At 43.8% G+C, this 22,637-nt stretch overlaps 1 protein-coding gene across 3 annotated transcripts in view; it reads left to right on the top strand.

The window, feature by feature from the left end:
* The window catches only part of LOC106049637 (leucine-rich repeat and fibronectin type III domain-containing protein 1-like protein), a 54,227-nt gene that overhangs the window by 26,973 nt on the left and 4,617 nt on the right, over nucleotides 1–22,637 (top strand). For 2 of the 3 annotated variants that reach the window (XM_066984698.1, XM_066984700.1), the window contains exon 3: nucleotides 13,595–14,989. In XM_066984698.1, coding sequence (XP_066840799.1) covers nucleotides 13,595–14,989 — 1,395 coding nt within the window. Of the gene's footprint in view, nucleotides 1–13,594; nucleotides 14,990–17,486; nucleotides 17,566–22,637 lie in introns of all 3 variants that reach the window. The other variant, XM_066984699.1, reaches the window with a different exon arrangement.

Below are 22,637 nucleotides of genomic sequence, written 5' to 3'. Positions count from 1 at the left end.
TAAGGGTTGGGATGACGTTTGGAGACTTCTTGCTTTTGAACCACCTCATCGTACAGTTTTTGGTTTATTGATAGATTCTGGAGGTCTAGATTGTTTGCTAACCAAGCTCACAGAGCACAATGAATGTTCAGACCCTTTTAATTGGCACCCAGGATTTCCACCACCCCCACCCCATAATGGTGAGGTGCATGAGTTTTTCTTAATGTTGCTGGCACATCTGTGTTCCCCCAGAGAAATCTTCATTTCTCTGGCAGCATAAAGCTAACGAAGTCACTCATTTTGCATACAGAATTGACAGTTATGTTTGAAATGAGATAAGGTGGCAGGGTCTGTAAATATTATTATTGTTATTATTATTTTAAAGCAAGATGTAGGGTTTTGGATAGCTTCAAGGGGGAGAGGGAGGGAAAAAGAACTGGGAAAATGGGAAGGACACAGCTGCATGCTGTGAATAATCCCCAAAATCTGCTTTACAACATCAGGTTCAGCCGTGTCATGCCAAGCCCATGGGGAAGGAGCGGGGATGGGTTCATTTGCATGGAATTGCAGTGAAGTGAGGAAATTCCCATCTCCAGCCTGGCTGCTGCTGCAGAGCTGCTCGTGAGCAGCCACCTTTGCAGAAACCTGGAGTTTAATTTAATGTAATGGATTGGTACGGCATTTTAACTAGGCCAGTACTCCTGGATTTTGGGGATTTGGGTCCGGTTTTGCTGTTGAACAGAATGTACTGCTTCTGCCGAGTACCTGGCGGGAGGCTGAATCTCTGACCAGAGAGCCTCCGACATCTCCCAAATGCTCAATTTGATGCATTCTTGGGGAAAATGAGCTTAATCCGAGATAAAGTCAATCTCATGCGTTTCGCACAGTCAGGGTATATATATTTCCTGCAAATGGGAGTGGGACCTATTAACAGCCAAGCATTTGGCACTGGTTTATGAGCACTGGGGTGCATAGCGGGGTAGATCAATATTTAATTTTATTTCCTTGGGCACTTGGGGTGCCTTGTCCTGTATTCTGCGGTGGATGTTTGGGCCTGTTTTATTCTGCACCTTGTAGTTTCGGAGGAAGACCTGGCTTTTAGCAATTCTGCCTGGTTTCGAGAGGAGCTTCTGCAAAAATTGTGCAGAAATTGGCTGCCCCCTATAGCAAGCCGCCCTGTTTGGGATCCAACCCCTGCAGTATCCTTACTCCTTGTACTGCTGATAAAGTGCAATTCCCGAAGGGAATGGGACCTCTTACTTTCAGGATGGATGGCCACAATGCTGCACTGCATCCAAAAGGAGAATCCGTCACCTCTTGGACCTCTAACCCCTTAAAGAAAGTGCATCAGGCTCCCAAAAAGCAGATTTGATGCTCATCTTGGAGGTCACTTTGAAGGAGGAACAGCTTAAACTGCCCCTATTCCACCAGGAGATGGGCCCTTTCGTATTTCTAAATATTATTTCTTTATATTTTATCTAAAGCTCTAAGGCTTCAGAGCAGCGTTCTTGTATTTAGGCATCCAAACAAATTTAAATAACAATAAAGTCTCCCTGAAAAAAAAAAGCAGGCAGCGCTTCCATCCTTAAACTCCCATCTCTTCGGTGTCCAGAGATAGCTGGTTCAGAATTAAGTTCATGTGAAAGAAAACAATCTTCATTTAGTGCACAAAAAAAGCAATTTTTGGAGAACAGGGCACTGACCTGAATAGCAGCTGGAACACATTAAGTGCTTCAATTAGCAAAGGCAATAGCCACTACAGCCAGGATGAATACAGTCCCCCAGACTGATATTGTACAAAGGTCATCTACACCTATTTTGTTTTCCATCAAGTCATTAGATTTTGTTATTTTGCATCTTATTATTTGTTTTCTATGCTCACAGCGTTGCTTAGTTTGGCTCTGTAGGCTTTCAGGAAGATATTAGTACATTTTTCAATCCAGAAAATTATGTTAAAACAAACTTTAAACTACTTTAAAAGCAAATCTTGTCCAGCGTATGGTGGTCCAGGCCTTGCAAAGGCACTTTGTCAGCGGGGACACAAAGAAAGTCTCAACTTGTTAAGCGTCAGCCAGATATGACGATTAATGGGGTTGATTTTTGGATCCCCCCCTTTAATTTTTTTAATTGCATTTCCGAGGGCTTTGTATGCAAGGGATTTACGTGCTTCTCCTGCACACCCACCAAAACCTGGGAGGGTGCATGCATTAGCAGAAGGTCAGATATTGCAAAGGAATTGAAGCATGAATAATTCAGTTCATTATTAATAGCTTACTCCGGTTTGAGATAATTAATTCACCAGAATGGACTTAATTGTATAGATAGTCATTTTATCTGATGGTAAATTGAAACAATCTCAGTAGTATATTAACCTCTGGAACGTCCCATTAAAAACCTGCAATTCTACAGAATTTGGAGCATCCTGTTGAACATGAATGAAAGAGGCAATATTTATGCATGCCAAGTGATCCCGGTCAGATGCGGAACCTGCAGGCTGCACAGTCCGTCAGAGAGTAAAATAGGTCAATTTTTTATAGTATTTATGAAGTTACGAACTTCACAGCAAGTTGGGTTAAGGACAAATGAATTTAACAAACCATTTAGTTATCTTTTTTCTTTTTTTTTTTGTCTGTCAAAAGGTATTCCCCAACCAGACTCTGCATGCTGCAGTTCGCTGCACTTGGCTTGTTTTATCTTTTCTGACCCCTTGGAAAACGTGTGCTGCTTCAATTCCCCTTCCTTCCAACAGTTAAATAAATCTCAGCGTCTGTGCATTAGTTGCTGACTTCTGATGCATTTCTGTTTTGCAGAGAGGGTTACCAGTGGTTCTAGAGAAAGGACGTAGCCTCCAAGAGCACAGAACATTGAAGGCCAATGCTTTTTTTTTATTAGAAACATGAAAAAGCATAAAGTTTTGAGGTCACCAAGGTTAGGACAGCATTGGATATGCTTTAATTTCTAACGTCTGCTCAATTAGAGTCCTCTGGAGCAGCATAACAAAATTTTACATGAATATAATAAAAAGGGGCTGGAGTTTTCTGATGATTATCTCACAGCAGTAAGTGGCTTGGATTTCCATAATGCTTTTCATGAGGTGGAACGTCTCATAGTGCTTTGCAAAGCATTTAATCAGCAGCCATGCTGAGGACGGTGTCAGGAACAGTATCAGAAATAACAATCCTCTCACTCTATGTCCAACTAGGAGCGTTTGGAAATCTTTCAGCTTTCAAAAGCAACTGTCCTAGGCTTCTGGAAGGCCAAAAAGCTTGGCCTTCCAGTTCAACTCTTGCATTCCTCAGCCTGCAGAAGAGATTTTAATTAGGAGGGGAAGGCTGTGATGAGTATGCAGAAGCATAGTCAAGAGACCATGAGTGTTGATGAAGATGACCACTTGCCAGAACGGGTCAGGCGTGGTTGATCCTGTGCAAAAAACGCGACCTTGTCAGTTAAATAAGATATTTATGGTGAAGGGAGAGGATTTACAGGTGCCATGAGAGCCCTACAGCAGCATCCTTAATTACTTATGGGTTCGACTTAATAAGTAATGGGTATGACCTAACTGCTGTGTGTTGTATGGAGGGGAAAAAGTCTTCCTCTGTTATGTGTGTGCTCCTAAATAACTAAATAACGACGCCTGCAGAGTTGGGCTCCCTTTTGCTTGTCAGGTGCTAGAGAGAAAATAGAGCTTTCTGGTGCTTGCATAGTATTTGTGCACTGAATACTTCCAAATAATCTTCCATTTTTAATACTAATTTGCGTATTGTAGAGTCTTGGGGGAGAATGAGAGTGTTTAGACCCTATTCAATATTTATAGCTGTGCTTGCTCTTACTTTGAAAAAACAGCTCATTTTCTTCCTGGGTTAGGTAAATTCTTAATGTTGAAGATCATTGTATATTGCTTTTCTTTTTTTTTCTGTACGTTGTGTGGGGTTATTTTGCTGGTGCTGACTATCTGCTCCAATTTAACCGAAATAAGGTGCTTAAAAGAGATGCCCTTGATGCTTTTATCCATGCACAACGTGAGAACATCTTGCTGGCTTACCGACAGCCCCCGTCTAGCAGAGGCAGCTCAGGCGTGCTATAGGTGATGCTAAGCCAGTGGCTGTTTTCACGAGCTCTTGTGGACGCCCTCACCCCAGCCAGCACGAGCAGGCAGCACTGTTAAGCTCGTTGGGCCTGGATATTATCCAGAAAAACCCGTGTACGTCACATTTTGATGCGTACAATTCCTGCTACTTAAGCAGCCCCTTGGGTGTTACGCGTAGCACAGATGTTGAGGGGCTGAGTTCTGGTTTCTTCTCCTTCTGCATCAGGAAAATGAGACCAACCAGGAGACTGCAGCTGCAAGAAACCTTTGGAAGGGGACAAGTGTCCTTAACCAGCCTCTGAAAACCACAAAAAGCTGAGGTTTAGTGTTGCCTGGAGGCAATTATGCGATAATGCAGATGTTTGAATTAATGGCTTAATTATCTAGCTATCTCTAAACAGCAGTGGATTTTGCCAAGGCACTCTCTTCCTCTGTTCCTAGTCACAGGCGCTCAACCTCAGCTTAAGAGAAGAAGAACGGCGTGTTTAAAAACCCAAACCAAACAAAGCCATCATATTTGGATACAAACACTCGCAAGCCACGTTCAGCCAGGCTGGCTGAGCACTGATTAAACGCGCGCCGGAGACGTTCGGCAGCGTGCTTCCTATTTCTAAAAATACTTTTGTCTCCATGCACTGTCGTCTAAGGAATTTCTCTGGTGGAAAAAGGAAAAAAAAAAAAAAAAAAAGGCTTTTAGGTACAGGAGAGCTCTGCAGAAACAGCCTCTGTAAGAGGGTGGGTGATTAATTAGCTGCTCAAATCCATCCTGAGCTCCTGCGTAGGGTCGAGATCTCTGTGTTAGAGCAAGCGTGTTCCAGTTGGAGTTTCTCATTTCTGAAATGAAAGCCTTTTGGGGTTTATTGTTTGTTATTGCTTGAGTCGTGAAGACAGCTATCTCTGCAGTGGAAATCAAGATAAGTGACAAAAACAGAGTAATTGGCGCTCATAAATAATCTCCCTTCGCTGGCTGCTCCTGTGGTGCGTGTTATGCATACCAGAAGCAAGAAGGCATTATGTTGCTTGATAATCCAATTTGAAATCATTTTAAAAAACAAATACTGAAACACGGGCTTCGTTTTGCTTTTCTTTAATCCCCCACCCCCATTTTATTTTTTTTTTTACTTTTAGTGGTAAGCAAAGCTCTGAAGGTTCGGCAACCCTTGCGGTTGGTTTGTCTGCTTAGGGAGTCAGATGGAGCCAGATTTTTTGAGGAATAACACTTTATCAGTCCTTCATGGTGTAAATTCTCACATTCCACTGATCCTCTCTTGCTGTTGATGATGTTGTAGGACTCCTCGTCCTACTTGCAGGGTACATGAAAGGACAAGGCACAAACTTGTGATCTCGTCTACGTGCACCACGCTCCACTCCAGCCTTTTTTGGAGGATTACGAGCATTTCACAAAGGAGCTGCTCCCCGGGGACCCTGAGAGGGCTCATTTTCTAGCTGGTGCTGGATTTCCTCTCGTGTGTAGCAGATGCTTGTACGATTATAGAGACGCATTCCCTTTCTGTTGAAGGCTGCAGGTCTTGCCAAATGTCTGTCCATCTGTCTCAACAGAGCACTCAACTCTTTCTCTGTAGTAAGACCACAAAAAAAAAAAAAATAATCCTCTTCACTTCTGCTTCTCAACAGCAAAGCTGAAATCAGTGCTGTATCCAAGGGATGCTTAGCGGTCAGAAATTAATTGTTATACACACGTACTGCATCTTTTGTGGTGGAGGGGTCGCTTGCATGGAATTCATAATTCAAAGAGGAGTAAAATAGCCTTTTAAGCCTTGTGTGGCAGCTTATTGTCTTATTAAATATTTAGCATTTGTTTCTGAAGGGAACGGTGGTAGTTTTTGATGCTCAGTTTGCTACAGCCTTTGAGGAGCTTGATGTTTTTTTCCTCCCCTAAATGCTTCTGAATCCTTTACCCACGAAGGTCAAAGTGTAGCTAACATGCTGCTTTCTTTTGTTCCCCCTCTGCTGCACCTTTTGTTTCATTTTTTTGAATGAAAATGCCAGTCGGGATTAACTTTCTGCATGCTTTTTGTGCTCAAAGGCGGCATGTCAGCCTCTCGACATACTCTGGCCAGTGACAAACACGGGAATTAGGAATAAACCTCGTGCACATCACCACGTGGAGGCACAGTAATGACCTTCTCGTAAGACTTTGGTTGGCTGACGTGCATGTTAATTATCTGGGTGAGTTTTTGAACTGCTGTGTCATCTTAGAAGATGCATCCAACGCGCTTCTCTTTATCCTCCGTAGCAGCCTTGTTAGAAGAATTTTATATCAGGATCCCAAATACACTTCTGGGACAGCATCCCAGTTATTAAGACATGATGATTTTGGAGGTCTTTTCTAACCCAGATGATCCATTCCATGAAGAGAAGAGCAAGAATGTGGGCTTGAAAAACCAAAAAGGTCCCATTTTGGCAAGCCCAGGATGGCTGCAGGAATCCCTTTACTGACCCTCTGTATTTTCGGGCAAATTATTTGGCAGTCAAGGAGAAAATAGGTGAGCGAGCAGATATCACAAAAACTCGGGAACACCGTGATTTTAAGCGTAATTTTAAGCATTTTGGGTAGGGCACAATCAGTTGCTGGTCTTTGTAGCTGCTGTGTTCCTTCTTGCCATGATGACTGATCTGGTGTCTCCTGACAAGCGTGCTCAACGAGGATTCATTCCTACAAACTTCTGCTTTCGTGGCACCCGCGGTTTTCTGATTTAATGCTTTAATCAGGGAAGGAGGGAGAGAGAGAGAATCTGCTCCAAGCTAGGAGAAGAAATTGCAGGCCAGGAACAAGCTGTATGCATTGCGGAATTGTTCTGAGCAATTGCAATTTAAAAAAGACGTTGTTAATCATGATGTCGAGGGGCTTTACAAGTCTCTTTGGGAACAGCTTCATGCTGGGCAAGCCTCGTGAAAATGTCATTGCTTTGGGTGACGGCAGCAGGGTGGAAGGCAGGTAGGGTGATGGGAACATTGAACAAACCCTGAGTTTTGCATTTCTGTTGCGAAAGAAGAGCCCTGCCATGTGCTGCTTGCGTTTTGTTGGTTGTTCTCTATCTTGCCAAAGTATCTGCAGGCAGTGGATTGACTCTTTGTGACAGCAGTGGGGCTTCCAAAAGGAGTTGGGATGTGTGGTGGTGCTATGATAAAACTACTATTGGGTGGTTTTTTTTTTCCATAAACAGAAGACGAAGCTGTTGGGTGGTGCAAACTCAGGGCTCATCTGCTTAACCAGCCTCCTCTTTTGCTAAGGAAAAGGAAATTAGCAGCCTTGGGTGGCATCAACGCTTTGGGGGGAAACTGCGTTAAAACTTCTGTTTCTTTTTAAGAGAAAGGGCTGAGGTTTTGCAAAGTATTCAGATGCTGAGGTGTGGGCACGCCATTGGAAGGACCCCATTTAGTTTTTCCCTGGTTCCCAGTGGGTTCCCAGTGCAGCCCAGAGGAGTTATTCCCTAGGGTCCAGACACCTTGGAAATGCCGAGAGCTGTCGGGCAAAGGCATCTGTGTGCCCTCGCGATGGGGAGGGCGAGCAAGGCAGCAGCATCAATGATTTTCGGCAAGAGACTTCCCAGCAGCTGAGAAAATGGCTTTCGGCAGTGCGTTGCAGAGGTCGGCCGATAAAGCACGCTCTGCTGGGTTACAGCAGAGCCTCTACATCCCATAGACTGATTTTTCTCCAGCATAGCCCCATCGGTGCCAGCAGTGAGTTGTTCGAATGCATTAACGCTGAACCGCTCTGAGTATTCCCATTAATTCCTCACATGCTAACAAGCAGGCGTGTAGATTAAGTGTAAGGATTATATTTCCTTTTCAGTGAAGAAACGGATTTAGAGGCTTGCTGAAAGCAGTTTAAAGCAGCCTCCTTATTCTTACGGATCACATTTTGGCTGTCCCGCAGAGGGGCAACTCACTTCGCTTCCAATGTGTAATGCAGTTTGCATAAAAATAGAATCGCATAAAAATAGAATCGCGTAAAAATAGAATTGCATAAAGCACAAATAAACAAAGAAATAAATCCTGATGTTACACTGGTCTTGGATCCCTAAGTACGAGCTGGAAGGACGGAGCGATCAGCTTTGCAATGCCCTGTTCACAACTCGTCTTCATCCCGCTAACCACAAGGACGGGGATGAGCAGAAGGGAACTTTGGAAAGATTAAAATAAGTCTGTAGAAAGAGACGTGTTTTTCCATGCAGCCCACTTTCTTCATATCCAACTAAAGGTGATTTTTCACATGAATATTGTTCTTTTGTTAAAGCACTGTCTACAAATACTATCATTTCTTTGTCAGAGTAATGACACACCTGCCTGCATACATACTGAGCGTGCAATTTTATGCTTGTTAGACTTTGAATGGTGGGAACGGTGGTGGCATGGGATTTGTAATGAAATTATTGTCTGCCAGCTTTGTTATAAGTGTCATTAGCTGTCATCAATTGTAAAACATTTTGGGCTGGTTAAAATGTGGAAGCGGTAGAGTCGGTAACATTCAGTGTTGAACACCTTCTCGTAGCAAACGCCTCGTAGTAGTAGTAGGTGGACACTTCATTTCTTGATGTTTCATTTCTTAAAAATAAGTCTCAGATGAATGCACTTCCAAGTAACACAGAACAACCATGGCCTGGTTAGCACTAGTTAATGGTCTTAGTGGTCATACTGGGAGAACCCACAGCAGTTGATTCAGAACATTGTACTGAATGGGGGGAACTTGCTATGGCATTTTTGGTGGGTTTTGACATTAGTTTGCCTTTAGCTAGCGTGGTGTTACCTGCACGGCATGAAGTGATTGAAGTAAAGCCAGGTGCTGGGATTTGTGCTCTATCCGGCAGCCGTTCTCACCGGGGATTACGCGCGTGTTGTCATACAACCATGATTTGGTTTCACAGCCTTGCAACGCTCACTCAGTGCACCATCCCTTCCCATTGCCATGCTAAAAACAAAATAATTCGGCACATTTTTCCCATGTAGGAGGTTGGCTTTTTTAATTCACAAAGTTAGTGGGTAATTGGGCGGAACTCCGGCTTTTTTTCCACAGAGAAAACTGCCATTTTCTGACTGCTTCCAGCTTTAAAGTCAGCATCAAACACACGAGAGGAAATATGTTCAGAAGGGGAAGGGAATTTCCTGGAAGGGAAAAATAGCCAACCAAACCTGGTGTGCTGAAATCAGTCCTCTTGAAGAGCTTGTGGAAGACTGAAGCGCTACCGAAATCCCACAGTTCGTCGGACACCGACTGTGCTTGGGTGAACAATAAACCCGTTTTTCCATTTGTTTTACAAAGTGGCTGACTTCTCATGGCTTGAGGAATTACTCATCCTCTGAATATTCGGCAGTGAGCTTCTAACAGGGTTTTTGCCTTCTCTTGACCTCCTGCTTTCTTCCACTCTTTCATTAAGACTGCTTTAAGAGAAATGGGGTGGTGGATGTGTTGCAATCCTTAATGGGTCTTCCAATAAAGAATGAAAGCTCCTAATTGCTAATATTGGCTGTGCTTAAGTGTAGCCTCCATGAAAGACATACAGCAAGACTAAGAATAGCTCGTTTATGAGCGCGGTAGCTCTGAAGCAGCATTACCAGTTCTGTCCTTAAATAAAACATCAATATATAATTCACTCTCTGCTTTTCATCTTCAGGAGACCTTGGACCATTCATTAAAACCCACAGGAGCTGCTTCGGTTTTCTAATTGACGCTGGTGTCCTGGCTACCTCAACCAGGGATTGAATGGTTTCAGGTCAGGATTTTTGGTGGAGAAAACAGCTTAGTACAGGGAAAGAGAAAGAGTGATGGAGCGCAGGTACGCACGCAGTAAATCCATAAAGTGTTTAACCTTTTGGTGGCAATCGTCACTTAGATCCTGCTCCTCCTTCCACAGGAGATGGTACGCAGTAGGCTTTAGGAAATGGAACAAGAACCAGCATATTTTGGAAAAAAAAAATAAAAATAACAAATAATTAAAAAAAAAATTCAGAGCTGCTGATGGGCTTGACAGATGATTGAGGCATTAGGTGAAGCAAATGTGACTTTTTCTTGTGTGACCAATGCACTTCCCCAGGCAGCAGGCGATCACCATGCAAATGTGGGCATTGGGAAAATGCAAATGAGTCCATTTGCATAGTTGGCCTGTCTGAATGCTGAAGAATGTGAGGGAAAAGAATAAACATTCTGCATGTTGATGTCATTTAGTATTAAATAGTTGGGGGGTTCTTATTTTGCCGTGATCTAGATTTATATAAAAAAAGTTGTATTAACATCAATTACAGTAATTTGGCTTCAGACTTAATATTCCAAAATAAGTGTTTGCAGCAAATCTGCTCTGTGCCCAAGTGTATCAAGAGATGCACTCCCAGTGTGTTGGTCTTGGGGAAAAAATGGGAAATTAGCAATATGCTTTTTAAACATTTACTGGAAGCGCTTCTTGCCCAGTGCCAGGTGGAGCGAGCAACAGTAAATTAAGCACATTATTTATTGTTGGTAAATTAGAGACTTTTCCAATGCGGTGGTTAATGCTGGACCAGAGAAGGGTAATAATGATGCTTCCCTCAAGAAAAAAAGCATTTTTCGAATGGTATTTCTAAGGAGGCAGATGGTGAGCATCTGGTTTGTGCGATGAGCAGGTTGGCATGGCAGTGGGATGGTAAAAAAAGGAAGTATTTGGGAGATGAAGGGGCTCAGCCTGCTCCCCTCGGCCAGGATACCTGCTGCAGGAATGTCTTGTACAATGGGGTTTTGGGTTTTGTTTGCTGGAAAAGCAATATTTTACGGATGAAACAACTCGGGACGTGTTTCTGTGTGACGAGGGCATGAAATAGATATTAGCCACCACCTATATATTGCTGTTTCTGCGCTGCAAGGAGCCAAGGTCTGCTGCATTTAGGATAGCGTGCTGGGATTTTTTTCATTGTGGGGCAGCTCGGCAGCACTGCTAGAAACAGAACTGCTTTGGGCTTTTTTGGACCAAGCCCACTAGCTGACTTAGAGTTCCTATTTAAACTAGGCCCTTCATTTTTTATTTTTTGGAGGATGGGAATTATTCCTTGAGGCTGGTAAAACAGCATTTATTATCCGCCCTGAAGCATGTGCATGTGTTTTGCAGAGTGTAAGCAATCTCCATACCACAGTACCAATTTAAAGCTGTTAAAATGTGTTACATTTACAGCCAAGGCAATCCAAACTCTTTCCGACGGAGCAAAGTTAATAGCCCAATAGCTGCAAATTGTGGGAATTAAATATCCCTTTCTTTTAACATCGCTTAGACTTCAAGCGATAGCCAATGTGTTTTTTTTTTTTTAATAAGGTTTTCCTGCTACTGATCTCCTGTCGCGTATCTCGAACCCAGCAAAAAATCTGAGATGTGGATGCACTGCCACTCGTCTGCCAGCAAAATTGTTATTGTTTTTGAATTATATGACTAAAACAAATTTTTTGCATGATTTTTAAGCTGCAGAAGCAAACCAGGGCAATGCGTTAAGAAGCAACAGTTCAGGAAAAAAAGTTTTTTGCTTACGCCCTAGATCTGTGCACAGTCCTATAAACACAAAGTTTATTTCTTTTACGGCCTTCTGTTGAGATGCTGTGGATTAAACTGTTTTGAAAAATACTGTTGTGTTATCAGGCAATCAGGTATATTCCCAATGCAGTTTTTAGGTGCTAGTACCAAAGCTGCTTTTAACTAGAATCCAGGGCAATAGCAGTAATTCACTTCTATGCAGCTTTTCTTTTACAAGTCGCATTTTCCTTGTGACTGTCGTATAGTTTGTAAGCGTAATTGCACTATGCTTATTGTTGGCTCTAAAAATCATTAATTTTAGTGCCACAGTTTCACATTAGCAACGTTTAATTATTTTTTAACAGAATAATGGTTGAAGTGAGATGGTTTTGAACTGGATTCTTACAGCCCAGATGGCAGTTAATCCATTAAAGTTGCATTAATATTTGCTAATGACAAAACAAGGGAATTACAATATTGCACAGCAGTCCATTTTTTTGGATAATTACGCATCTGTTAATCATTGGTACCTAGCAGGAGTGAAAAGCTGGAGCCATTAGAGGCAAGAAAGGTTCAGGGCGCAGGATGGAGTGACAGTACTCAACTGTTGAGACAAATGATTAGGAAGCAAGACATGAAGAAGATACTTATTAGGAAAAAAAATGGAAACAGCATAAGTATAAAGTGAATCAGCTTTCTGCAAACTATTTCATTTGGTTTTGTTTGTTTTGTTTTGTTTTGTTTTTTACAAAATATTTTGCAGAAATTTGGTCAGAACTGCTGCAACTAGAAGAGCCTCCGGTGAGTGAATCTGTAGCACTGGTTAAAAAAGCAAGCACCTGGTTTAAAGTGATGTTCATGCTCTCCTAATTTAAGTGATAATACTTTATAAGTGATCAGTTGGTTTTAATACTTCTTTTCACTGTGGAAAATCTGACTTCTAGACCCTGCAACTGTGCTACTGTAATTCTGTACTTTAAAGATCTGCTTCCCTGTAAAGGAGCTCTAGATCGTGGTAACCCTGAATAAATAAAATATATATACATGAAAATATAAAATATATATACACACATAGCATGAAACTCTGCTGACACCTCAAATTGTGCCCTGGTGACACAGCAGGTTATTGTTGTCCCGGCTTTGTGTTGAACTGAGGATTATGTCTTGTGTTGCATGGCTCACTCTCAAAGGCAATAGCTTATTATTTTACAGCATTCTGCATTTACCCACCATACAAGGGGGTTTGCACATGGAATTAACTGTAATTAGTGATCTCTAGTGTGCTGGGGCTTGTATGTGAAGTCAAACTATGTGTGCTATTTGCAGAAAGACGACAAGGTTCTTCTAGAGTAGGGTTGTACCAGGTCACTTGGGCGAAACACGGAGTTTGAGTCCTTTACATTGCAGATGGGGAGCCTTCATGGTCTCTTGAGTCACCACACTTAATGCTTAGCAATTTTCCAGCCAGCTGGAGGTGAAGTAGAAATGAAAATCAACCCTTGGTATAGCAGCCAAGCACTTTGGGTACAATGGGAAATAACTTGGCACGCACAAGACTGCACAGAGATAATTTCATTGACCAAAACCATGTGTAATTATGAAATTTAGTTTCTAAAGCTGCACAGAAAAAAAAACAAAACAAACATAAAAACCACATATACCTGCTTCTCCGATTGAACACAAGCTTGCTTTTCAGCAATGCCTTTGAAGGTGTTTCTCCTTCTTTATTTGCTGGAAAAGTTTTAGTTCTCTGCCACCACCTGGGAAAAAGCCCTAGTCTTGAAATGTGCACTCTCCAAGGAGCTCCCTGCTTGGTATAGGCAGGGCATAGATGAGCTGGGGAAAGCCAAAGAAAGCTGCTAGAAATCCATAACGGCAAAAAAAACGAGGCGAGCATTACCACAGAGTAATGAAGCGATGCACAGTTCGAAATGAGGTTCTGACCCACGCACAGAATAACGACAACGACAGTGTAAACCTAATTCTAATGCCCAATTAAAATATATTTACATGGATTTCTTTTCTTCCCCCCCTTTAGGTCTGCTATTTTTCTTACGATGGAAAGGCTGGTTGTCTATCTACTGGTTATTAGCGCAGCCGTGAAGGCCATGATGTGCCCCAAAAGATGCATGTGTCAAAACCTGTCTCCGTCCTTCACCATCCTCTGTACGAAGACGGGGCTTCTCTTCGTGCCCCCCAGCATCGACAGGAGAACAGCAGAGCTGAGGCTGATGGACAACTTCATCACGACGCTCAGGAGAAAGGATTTTGCAAACATGACCAATCTCATTCACTTGACGCTGTCGAGGAATACAATAAGTCAAATCATGCCTTATGCATTTTTTGATCTTAAAGGCCTTCACGCTTTACACTTGGATAGTAACAGACTGACATATATCAACGAAGATCATTTCAAGGGTTTGATCAACCTTCGACATTTAATACTCAGTAACAATCAGCTAAGCTATATCTCTCCCGGGTCGTTGGATGACTTTATTGAAACCATCGAAGACCTGGATCTGTCCTACAACAACCTTGTTAACGTTCCTTGGGAAACAATCGCCAAACTTTCCAACGTCAACACGGTCAGCTTGGATCATAACCTCATCGAGTTTGTGCCGGAGGGAATCTTCTCCAATCTTCACAAGCTTGCCCGTCTAGATATGACCTCCAACAAGCTGAAGAAGATCCCTCCCGATCCGTTGTTCTCCAGGATCCCCGTGTACGCCAAGTCCAAAGGATCTCCGCTGTCATCTTTGGTGCTGAGCTTTGGGGGCAACCCTTTGCACTGCAACTGCGAGCTGGTGTGGCTGAGGCGCCTCACCAGAGAAGACGACCTAGAAACCTGCGCCTCCCCACCAGAGCTAATGGGCAAATACTTCTGGTCCATCAAAGAGGAGGAATTTGTCTGTGAGCCCCCAATGATAACACACCGAACCCCCAAGCTAACCGTAACGGAGGGCCAAAGCATCTCTTTGAAGTGTAAAGCTGTGGGTGATCCGGACCCCTACGTCCGCTGGATTGCACCCGACGGGAAGCTGGTCTCTAACACCTCTAGGACTATTTCTTACGAGAATGGTACCCTGGATATTTTGGTTACGTCTCTGACAGAGAAGGGCACGTTCACCTGCATAGCATCAAATGCTGCAGGAGAGTCGACGGCTCCGGTCGAACTCCTCGTTACCCCGTACCCCAACCTCGCTAACAGCACCAACTGCGATAAAGACGCAGAGCCTGGCCCCTCGGATATTCTGATATCTGCCAAGTCGAGCTTTCCGAATGAAACGAAGGCTCAGCAAGAGAAGGTGGTCGTGGTCGCCGAGCTGACCTCGTCCTCTGCTCTCATCCAGTGGCCTTCCCAGCACCACCTCCCCGGGATTCGCATGTACCAGATCCAGTACAACAGCTCCTCTGATGACATCCTCGTGTACAGGTAACCCCGCACAGGCGCCCTGGCACCTCCTCCTTCTCGGAGGTGGAAGCAAGAAAGCCGTGATAAGAGCGTAGGTTGAATTATTCCCTGCAGTGGCAGCTAATTGCAGGCGGTGGCTGTAAACGAGGGGACAACTTTGCTCCTTTGCTCGTTAAATTCCCATTGTTGAGGAGTTGTACTGTTAAAACTCATAATACGCCCGCTTCTCTGCTGCCTCTTGAGGATCTCTAAACCCTTTACAGCCATAATTAATCTTCAGAGTCCAGTTTAATGGACAGAGTGAGGCTGATGAGCATTATCTCAGTTAATACACCCAGGGAAATTGAGATGGAAAGTTTAGTTACCTTTTATGCTGATTAAGTGTAATTACTTTACCGAAATATATAGGAAAGAGAGGAAAATCGAGATGCCCAAAGTTGTGAGATGTCCAGAGATGTCCCAAAGCCGCATTTTGCCCATATGGCAAATATATATGGCCATACCAAGTCTCGTGTATGTTATGCTGAACCTTCAGCCCCTAAAAGTCATCACGCACTTCCTCCTTTATTCCACTTCCATGGTGTCATGGGGACAAAGCTCACAGAGGGAACTGGACGTTGCCCAGGAAACTTTAGGTGATGAATTTTGTGTGGGTTTCACTTTTAAAGGTGCAGATTCATCGGCTGGAGTTTATTTGGTAAAATTTACTCGGGAATAACAATTTGGTGCTCAGCTTCAGTGGATGTTGTGCAGATTTTTATAGTTGCTCCCTGGGCAGGGCGGTTGAGTTTCTGATTACATGCCTTGCTGCTTGTAGGCTTTTGTTTGTGATTAGTTTGGGGGGGGGATGAGAGGGGTAGACTGACGTTAAAGCAGGAGCTAGCATTTGGTACGGACTTAATATTCCGGGGTTGTGCATTTCATCAACTTCTCTAAACCAAGCAATGATGATTTACCTAATGTAATGCTGCTGGTTGCACTGAAGTATGGAGAGGAATAAGCAAAAGGAGAATTACATCTAACAGCTGAAAGGCTGGGTTCAAATATACTGCTTTAGTAAGCAGTCCCCTAAGGAAGGGAATGTAGGGTAGTTGTTCCCCTGGGATTCATATTTCAAATGCCTACCTTTGCAGGCAAATTCTTGTTAAAAAAAAATAAAAAAAAGGAACTGCATATGAAAAATGTTGAAGTCCTTGAAAGAGACTTTCACTTTACAGTCGCTTGGGATTTTTAAAAGCCTCATCTTAAAATGCCCATCCTCGGAGTCCCTTTGGGGAAGGATGCCATCCTGGCGTTGCCATGGCTACGGGCTGGAAAGGATGCAGAAGACTGGGTGAGGATAAGCAAGGACCTCTTAGGAAGTGGTGGGAGGGTGCTTGTTGGTATCTGATGGAGAGCAAGGAGCTGGCTGGGAGATGAAGCCTCATTTAATTGTCAGCCACGAGCACATTTGTGACATTGCTGCTGGAAGGATCTGCAAAGTTGTGAAACGCAGGGAAACACAGAGCAGAGATGTCTCAATAGCGGTGGCTGGGGCTTCTAAGGGGCGTTGATTCAATTTTTGGAGTAAATCTCAAAGTAAATCCAAGCACGGGGAGAAGGAGCCGGGGCTGGGTGGGCAGTGGGGTGCAGTGGGTGCATCGCAGCAGGATAAGAGTTGTTTGGTGACATTTGTGCATCCTTTCCCATAACACTGGTCGGATGACTTGGCAGCCTGTGTGCAATCGCAGTGATTTGCTCTCGGCGAGTTTTAGACTTCCCAAAGCCTCCAACTCATGCGACAGCTCGTTAATTAGTCACTCTGTAAAGAGCTGAATCAAATGCTCTTGCTGCTGAATGCCCTTGTTCCGAAAGAAGAGCCATGTGGAAGAAATGGGGAAGAATACTCTGTCTGCATGTCCCTTTATCAGCCTAAATTCCCGCTAAGTGAGAGGCCCAGGTTGATGACCAAAGGATAAAATACTCGATGCTTTAACTCACAGAGCAGTGATTTCAAGTAATGTAATAGACCATAGTATAATGGGCCTCTCCGAGATGAAAATTTGTGTGTTCTTCTTCAGTTCCCACAGTGAGCAATCATCAGATAGAGATCCTTAAAGGAAGTTTCGTGCTAAAGTGACGGGAGTGGTAATTGGGCGGCAATTCTGCATGTGCAGTTATCTGCACTGCTCCTACTTCAAGCCACACTATAAATGTCAGAGCGATTTAAGCTGAGCGCAGTAGCAATTAAGCAATTAAGCAATGCACAGTGTGTGGCTGGGAAGCCAGGAGCCCTCTGCTTGCTTGCTGCCCCTCTTGTATGGTTAAGCCCAGCCCATGTCACCGCTATATAAACATCTGCTCCGCGGCATCAACCTGTTGCTGGATGGGGATGTAAAGGATGCGGAGATTCCCAGCAGAGCTATGGAGATGTACAGGATCCACAGCAATTCAGCCCTGCCGGAGGAGCTGGACGGCAAGCTGCCTTCCACCTCCAGCACAGGTGGAGCACTCGCGCCGTGTAATTTATTTCTGGCAGGCAACGCCTGGGAAAAGCATTAAACGGTGCAGGATGCCTCAGAGACCTGTCCCTTCCGTCAAGTTGAGTGGTACCACGGGTGAGCAGTTTCTATGGTAACTCTGCTTTATCTTGCGAATTTTAGCTGCTCCTTTGACTCCCTTATTTTTCCTCACCTTTCTGTTGCCTTCACCCTCTGGGTAGGTATTTCGGGGTAAGTGCACGCCTGTCTGTGTCTGCGTTAGGATGCTATGAAAGTAAAGGTGATGTTTTCCCAAATTTTCCTTCTCGACTGCCACCAATATTTCCGGCCAACTAGATGAGAATAACGTATGCACCCTATGTGCATGTAAATGCACCGTAATTTCCCTTGCTGCTCCCACCATGCAGCCCCACAGCATTTTCCCCAGTGGTGAATACGGAAAGGGGACCCCAAAAAATTAGGAGTTGTGCATCTGGCTCTGCTTGTCTCGGGTGAGTCACTTAAATTCCCTCTGGAGTGACCATGGCACTGACCTGCCTCCTGGGAAAGAGGTGAGGTTTGGTTAGCAACACCAAGGGTAGGTGTTAGTTAGGGAGCAAGAAAATTGCATCCGAGTGAAGCATCGGGCACGGTGAGTAGCAATGATCCAGAATCAGTAAATTAAGGTGCAGGTAGCAATTTGCGGAAAGCATCAATATTGAAAGCAAGAGCTTTGTTTGCAGGAGAAAGGTCGGAAAGTGGCCTTGTGCAGCCGTTGTACGGAGTGAATCAAGAATCGTAATAGCCACTTTCTTCTCGGGGATATAAATGGGTCTGTATTCTTTAAACAGCTTACAATCTTGATGTTGATTATAGTTCCCGTGCAGCTTGGACTTTCACAATGCTGTAATTTTAGTTTAACTGTCATTGCTCAAGTGTCCTGCCCAGGTTCGCAGTGCTAGCCTCGGGGAAGAGAGAGCAGCAGAACTGCCTTTCGATACCAAAGCAGTCATTGTGCCAAACCTTACACAAGCTTTGTGAAGTAATAATTAATCCGAGAGTGACACCACGCTATTTTTATTTTTGCTGCTTTGTCGTGAGGCATATTTGTGTGTACATATAGAAATTCCATTTCTTTTGCCTGCTGATAGAGCCCATATACATTTTTATGAAAATAACTCCTTTTAGGTCGCAGGATAAGGCTTATCGGAACACAAAAAGGAGCACAGGGGAGCGGTGACACGAACCCAATCCCCTGCAGGGGCTCCCGTTTTGTCTGCCGGTGTTTCCGTAAATGGCCAGCAAATTCAAACCCATGATGCTGCCTTTCTGAGATGAACTTCAATTTGTACCGCCACTGATCGAAGCAGCAGATTACTAATGCTTCATAACAACCTGATTGATGCCCTAGTCAATTAGAAGCTGGCTCTCATAACATCAAAGGCAATAGTCTCCTAAGCATTGAATTTATTCTTTTATAGCTGGTGATCATCTAACTTTAATTAGCCGCAACTACAGGCTATAAATTAGAAGATCAGTATTTAGTAGTGATGCTTCTCTATAGATAATTGAGAGACTGTATATTGCATAAACCAGACGATAATACGTCCTTGTTTTCACTGTTGAGAGAAAAAAAAAAATTAGAAATTGACAGGCAGATCACTTTTAATATGGAGTACAAAGTACTGTTGTTTAAAGGGCAGAGCTGTCACTCGTGGGGAAAAGGTGATATATTGCCAGATCGATATAGCAATGATTACATCTGTTGCGTGAAAAGCAGTTGGAATCAGCCACGCTACGTCTGCTCAAAAAAAATAAAAATCCTTAAATTAGTTCAGTGCGGCGCAATGGAGAAGCATCAGGACGATGCCAGATTTTGAAGACCTTGCACGTGCCCTGCATGGCTGGGTGGATGCGTGTGGGTCGTACGAGACGCGTTGAGAACAATGCGGTGATTTTGGTGTACGTGGGGATTGTCGAGGCTATCTGTCATATCTGTGTGCCAGCGGCTTATCAGGGCTTGAGGAAATCCTGGTCAAATGGTCATGGTTGCGTTTCTTCACCTAGATAACCTCGAGAAAAGAGGAGGGACCAAAAGAAGTTGGGAAATGCGGGAGCCACTGGTGTCTGGAAATCGGAGGGATCGCGTGACTGTCGCTCTTTGGGTTGCGTTTTGGTAGCTTTTTTTCCTTATCTTGCAACGTAGCTGTTGTCATGGCAGTTCCCAGGCTTCTTTAGGGAATTTCTCCTTGGAAACCTCTTCAGGTTTCCCTTGATTGGAAAAAAGCCTTCTGGGCTCACAGCTGGTGTGCGCTGAGTTAATGAGGATTTCCCTTCCGCAGCTGGATTCCCCGCAGCATGGAGGACGTTTCTCCATTGTCCTCCCCACGTCCCCGTGGTCTTCATTAAAGAGGCTGCCCAGGCACTGACCGCTGCTGGAGCTTCACCATGGCTTATAAAATAAGCAGACCTTGCAGATTCAGATATTGGATGGCAGTTGTTGCACAACGGAGCAGAACATTCAAGCATGAAAAATCAAGGTCGTTTTTCCCAAACATTTCAAGTTTTTGGAGGGGTAAAACCTCCCTGTGTCACCCCGGCTGTTGCAGAAGTATGGTTTTTTAATAGCCCAATCGAGAATCGATTGCTGCCGTTGCTTCTATCGAACATTTTGGCATGATTTGTGTGAAAGCTTCATAACTCCATCCTTCGGTGCGTGGTCATTTCATCTCCAGCCCGTAGCATCAACCACGTAAATATAATTCTTCTGAAAGATGCAGCCAGCAGCCTGGGTTCAGGAAGAGCCGAGGATATTATGCTTAGAACAGTCTTGTTGTTGTTGTTTTTACCTCCACAGATGCCATAGATCATATTCAGATCTCTGTGAATGTTTCTGCAAGATAAACAGACTCTACACTGATTGCTTTTTAATCCCTTTAATCAGTTGAGTAAACTGGGTGCTCAGGAGCTTGTTGACAGAATTGGTTCAGAAAGACAGAATTGGTTCAAAAAGACAGAATTGGTTCATAAAGTTTCCAAAAGGTGGGGGTCCCTCCAACACCTCAGCCTCCCCATCCCTTCCTTCCCCCCCTGCACCTTCCCTTCCGAATGCAACCATTGAAATGGCAGGAAAGAAATTCGGTTTTGCAAACTGTATTACATTTTCTTATATCACCATTAATTAGAGTCTAAACAAACAAAAAACCTCCATCTCTGTTTCAAGCTGCTCGGTTTATTTTGGGTTTGGGGTTTGCTTTTTTGTTGCTGTTGTTGCTGTTGTTGTTGACAGTGTTGCTAGGAAATATTTCCAATCCCACAAAACGGTGTTTTGTCAAAAATTTTGTGAGCAGATTTCACAGTTGAGCTTTCACCAAAGGGCTTTACTTGTTACTGGCTGACTGCAGATGGCAGGGGAAACGCTGGCGTGGATTATGGGATGGATGCTGTTGCTCTTAAACCACTTACAGGAAAAAAAAAAATTGACAGATTTGCGTCTAAAATTGTGGCTTCAGCAGTGTCTACAGGTAACAGGAGGCTGAAATGTGAATTAAGAGTTTTTGATAAAAGTCTAATTGGCAGTTATCGTGGAATACAAATGTGAACATTTCTTGAGGAATTAAAAAAAGACCAAAAAAAAAAAAAGCCCCAAAAAGAATAACCAAGGAAAAGGTTTTTGCATCCCCCTTGGAAATTTCATGGCAGATAAAGCTATTGTGAAACGTCTTTCGTTCAAAGTAATTATTTCAGCAGACTTTGATTGCTGAGAGCTCCAAGGTTGGAGACGGAGCCATGGGTAATGGAGAGACTGATGAGCTTTTATCCTGCTGAGACCCACGGTGTCCCCGAATCCAGTCTCTTGGGTTGTCACGGGTCCTACAACATCTTCGATGGGCTTGGACCTACATAGTCCACTCCACTTAAACTGTTATTAGGTCAATTTAAGTATTACTGGGAATGTTTGTTCTGAAAATGCCCCTTTGTAAACCCTGGACCATGGGTTTTAGCAGAATGAGAAAGCTCTCAGGTGACACGTTTGCTCCCCATACCTACGTATGTGCTTTCTGGTGGTTCCTCCTCATCCTTGCCTGGCCCTAAAGGTCTGCCAGGTTTATAACCATTACACTCAAGCCCGTGCTAATTGTCAAGCTGATTCGATCTTTTCTAGCATTACTACATAAGGTAAATAAGCTGCAGGGAGGACTGCACTACACTGCAGAAGTAAATGTTCTGCAGGCATAAGCAAGAGCACACGCAGAGATTCAGTCCTGACTGACTGCACACGCAGTTCTGAGCTGTCCTTCCTAATTTGTAGAGATTTCCTTGAAACTTCCTAAATATGCCAAAATAGCTGCCTTTCCCTGGAGACATGCCTGGCCATAACTGCTTAGCCACTGATGAATCCTTATCTGCTGCCTTATCAGGACTTCACGCTTCTCCTTTTTCATGTAGTTGAAAATAGCCTCGCGTTACCAGAAAAGCCGATAAAATTCAAATACATATTTGGCCTTATTCAACGTTTGTGCTGAGGATTTAGAACCTCCTCTTTTTGGATGATGATGACTGTAGAAGTACTTCAGCGCACTGTAATACAGCACATGCTGTACATAGCTTTCCATGGTAATTAGTCAAATTTCAATACCAAGCCCTTCACTGAATAATCCCGACAATAACGTATTGCAGAAAGTTGTTTGAAGGAAGAAAAATGAGCATCAAAGGCTGCTGAATAAGCCAGATAATGCGGACATTAGGAAAACGGTACTTTGCATAATTTTTTGCAATTACACCTCCCTCTCACAGATGGGCAGGCTCCTAAACGCTACAAGATGCTTTCTGCGTGGTGTTTCCTATCGATTGCTTCTCATTGCTCAGCTGGTCTTCTAGGCACTGCCTGCCTCTGCCTTCTGCAGACGTTATCTATGACATCCCTTAATTTTTTTGCGCGTTGTGCCCCGAGGTTCGGTGACGGTTTTGTTGATGTCAACCAATTTTAGACGTTGTGCCACGATCGGATGCAGTTGCCAGCGGTATTTTTCTAGGGGGCACGACTGATTTTTAGCGGTGAAGGCAGACAAACAAAAATCTCCGCCTCGTCAGGCGCATCCCTTCAGCGTGACAAGCAAAGATCTTCTCTTATGCTTAGTTTCTGTGTAATTTGGTATTTGAACTGACTCAGTGCTCATGGTGGGATGCCCACAACTCAGAAAGCTTTA

This window comes from Anser cygnoides, chromosome 29 (assembly GCF_040182565.1).
Source record: "Anser cygnoides isolate HZ-2024a breed goose chromosome 29, Taihu_goose_T2T_genome, whole genome shotgun sequence".
In the NCBI taxonomy this organism is placed as follows: Eukaryota; Metazoa; Chordata; class Aves; order Anseriformes; family Anatidae; genus Anser; species Anser cygnoides.
Note: the sequence above shows the minus strand (reverse complement) of the source record. Positions and strands in the feature narration are given on the sequence as shown.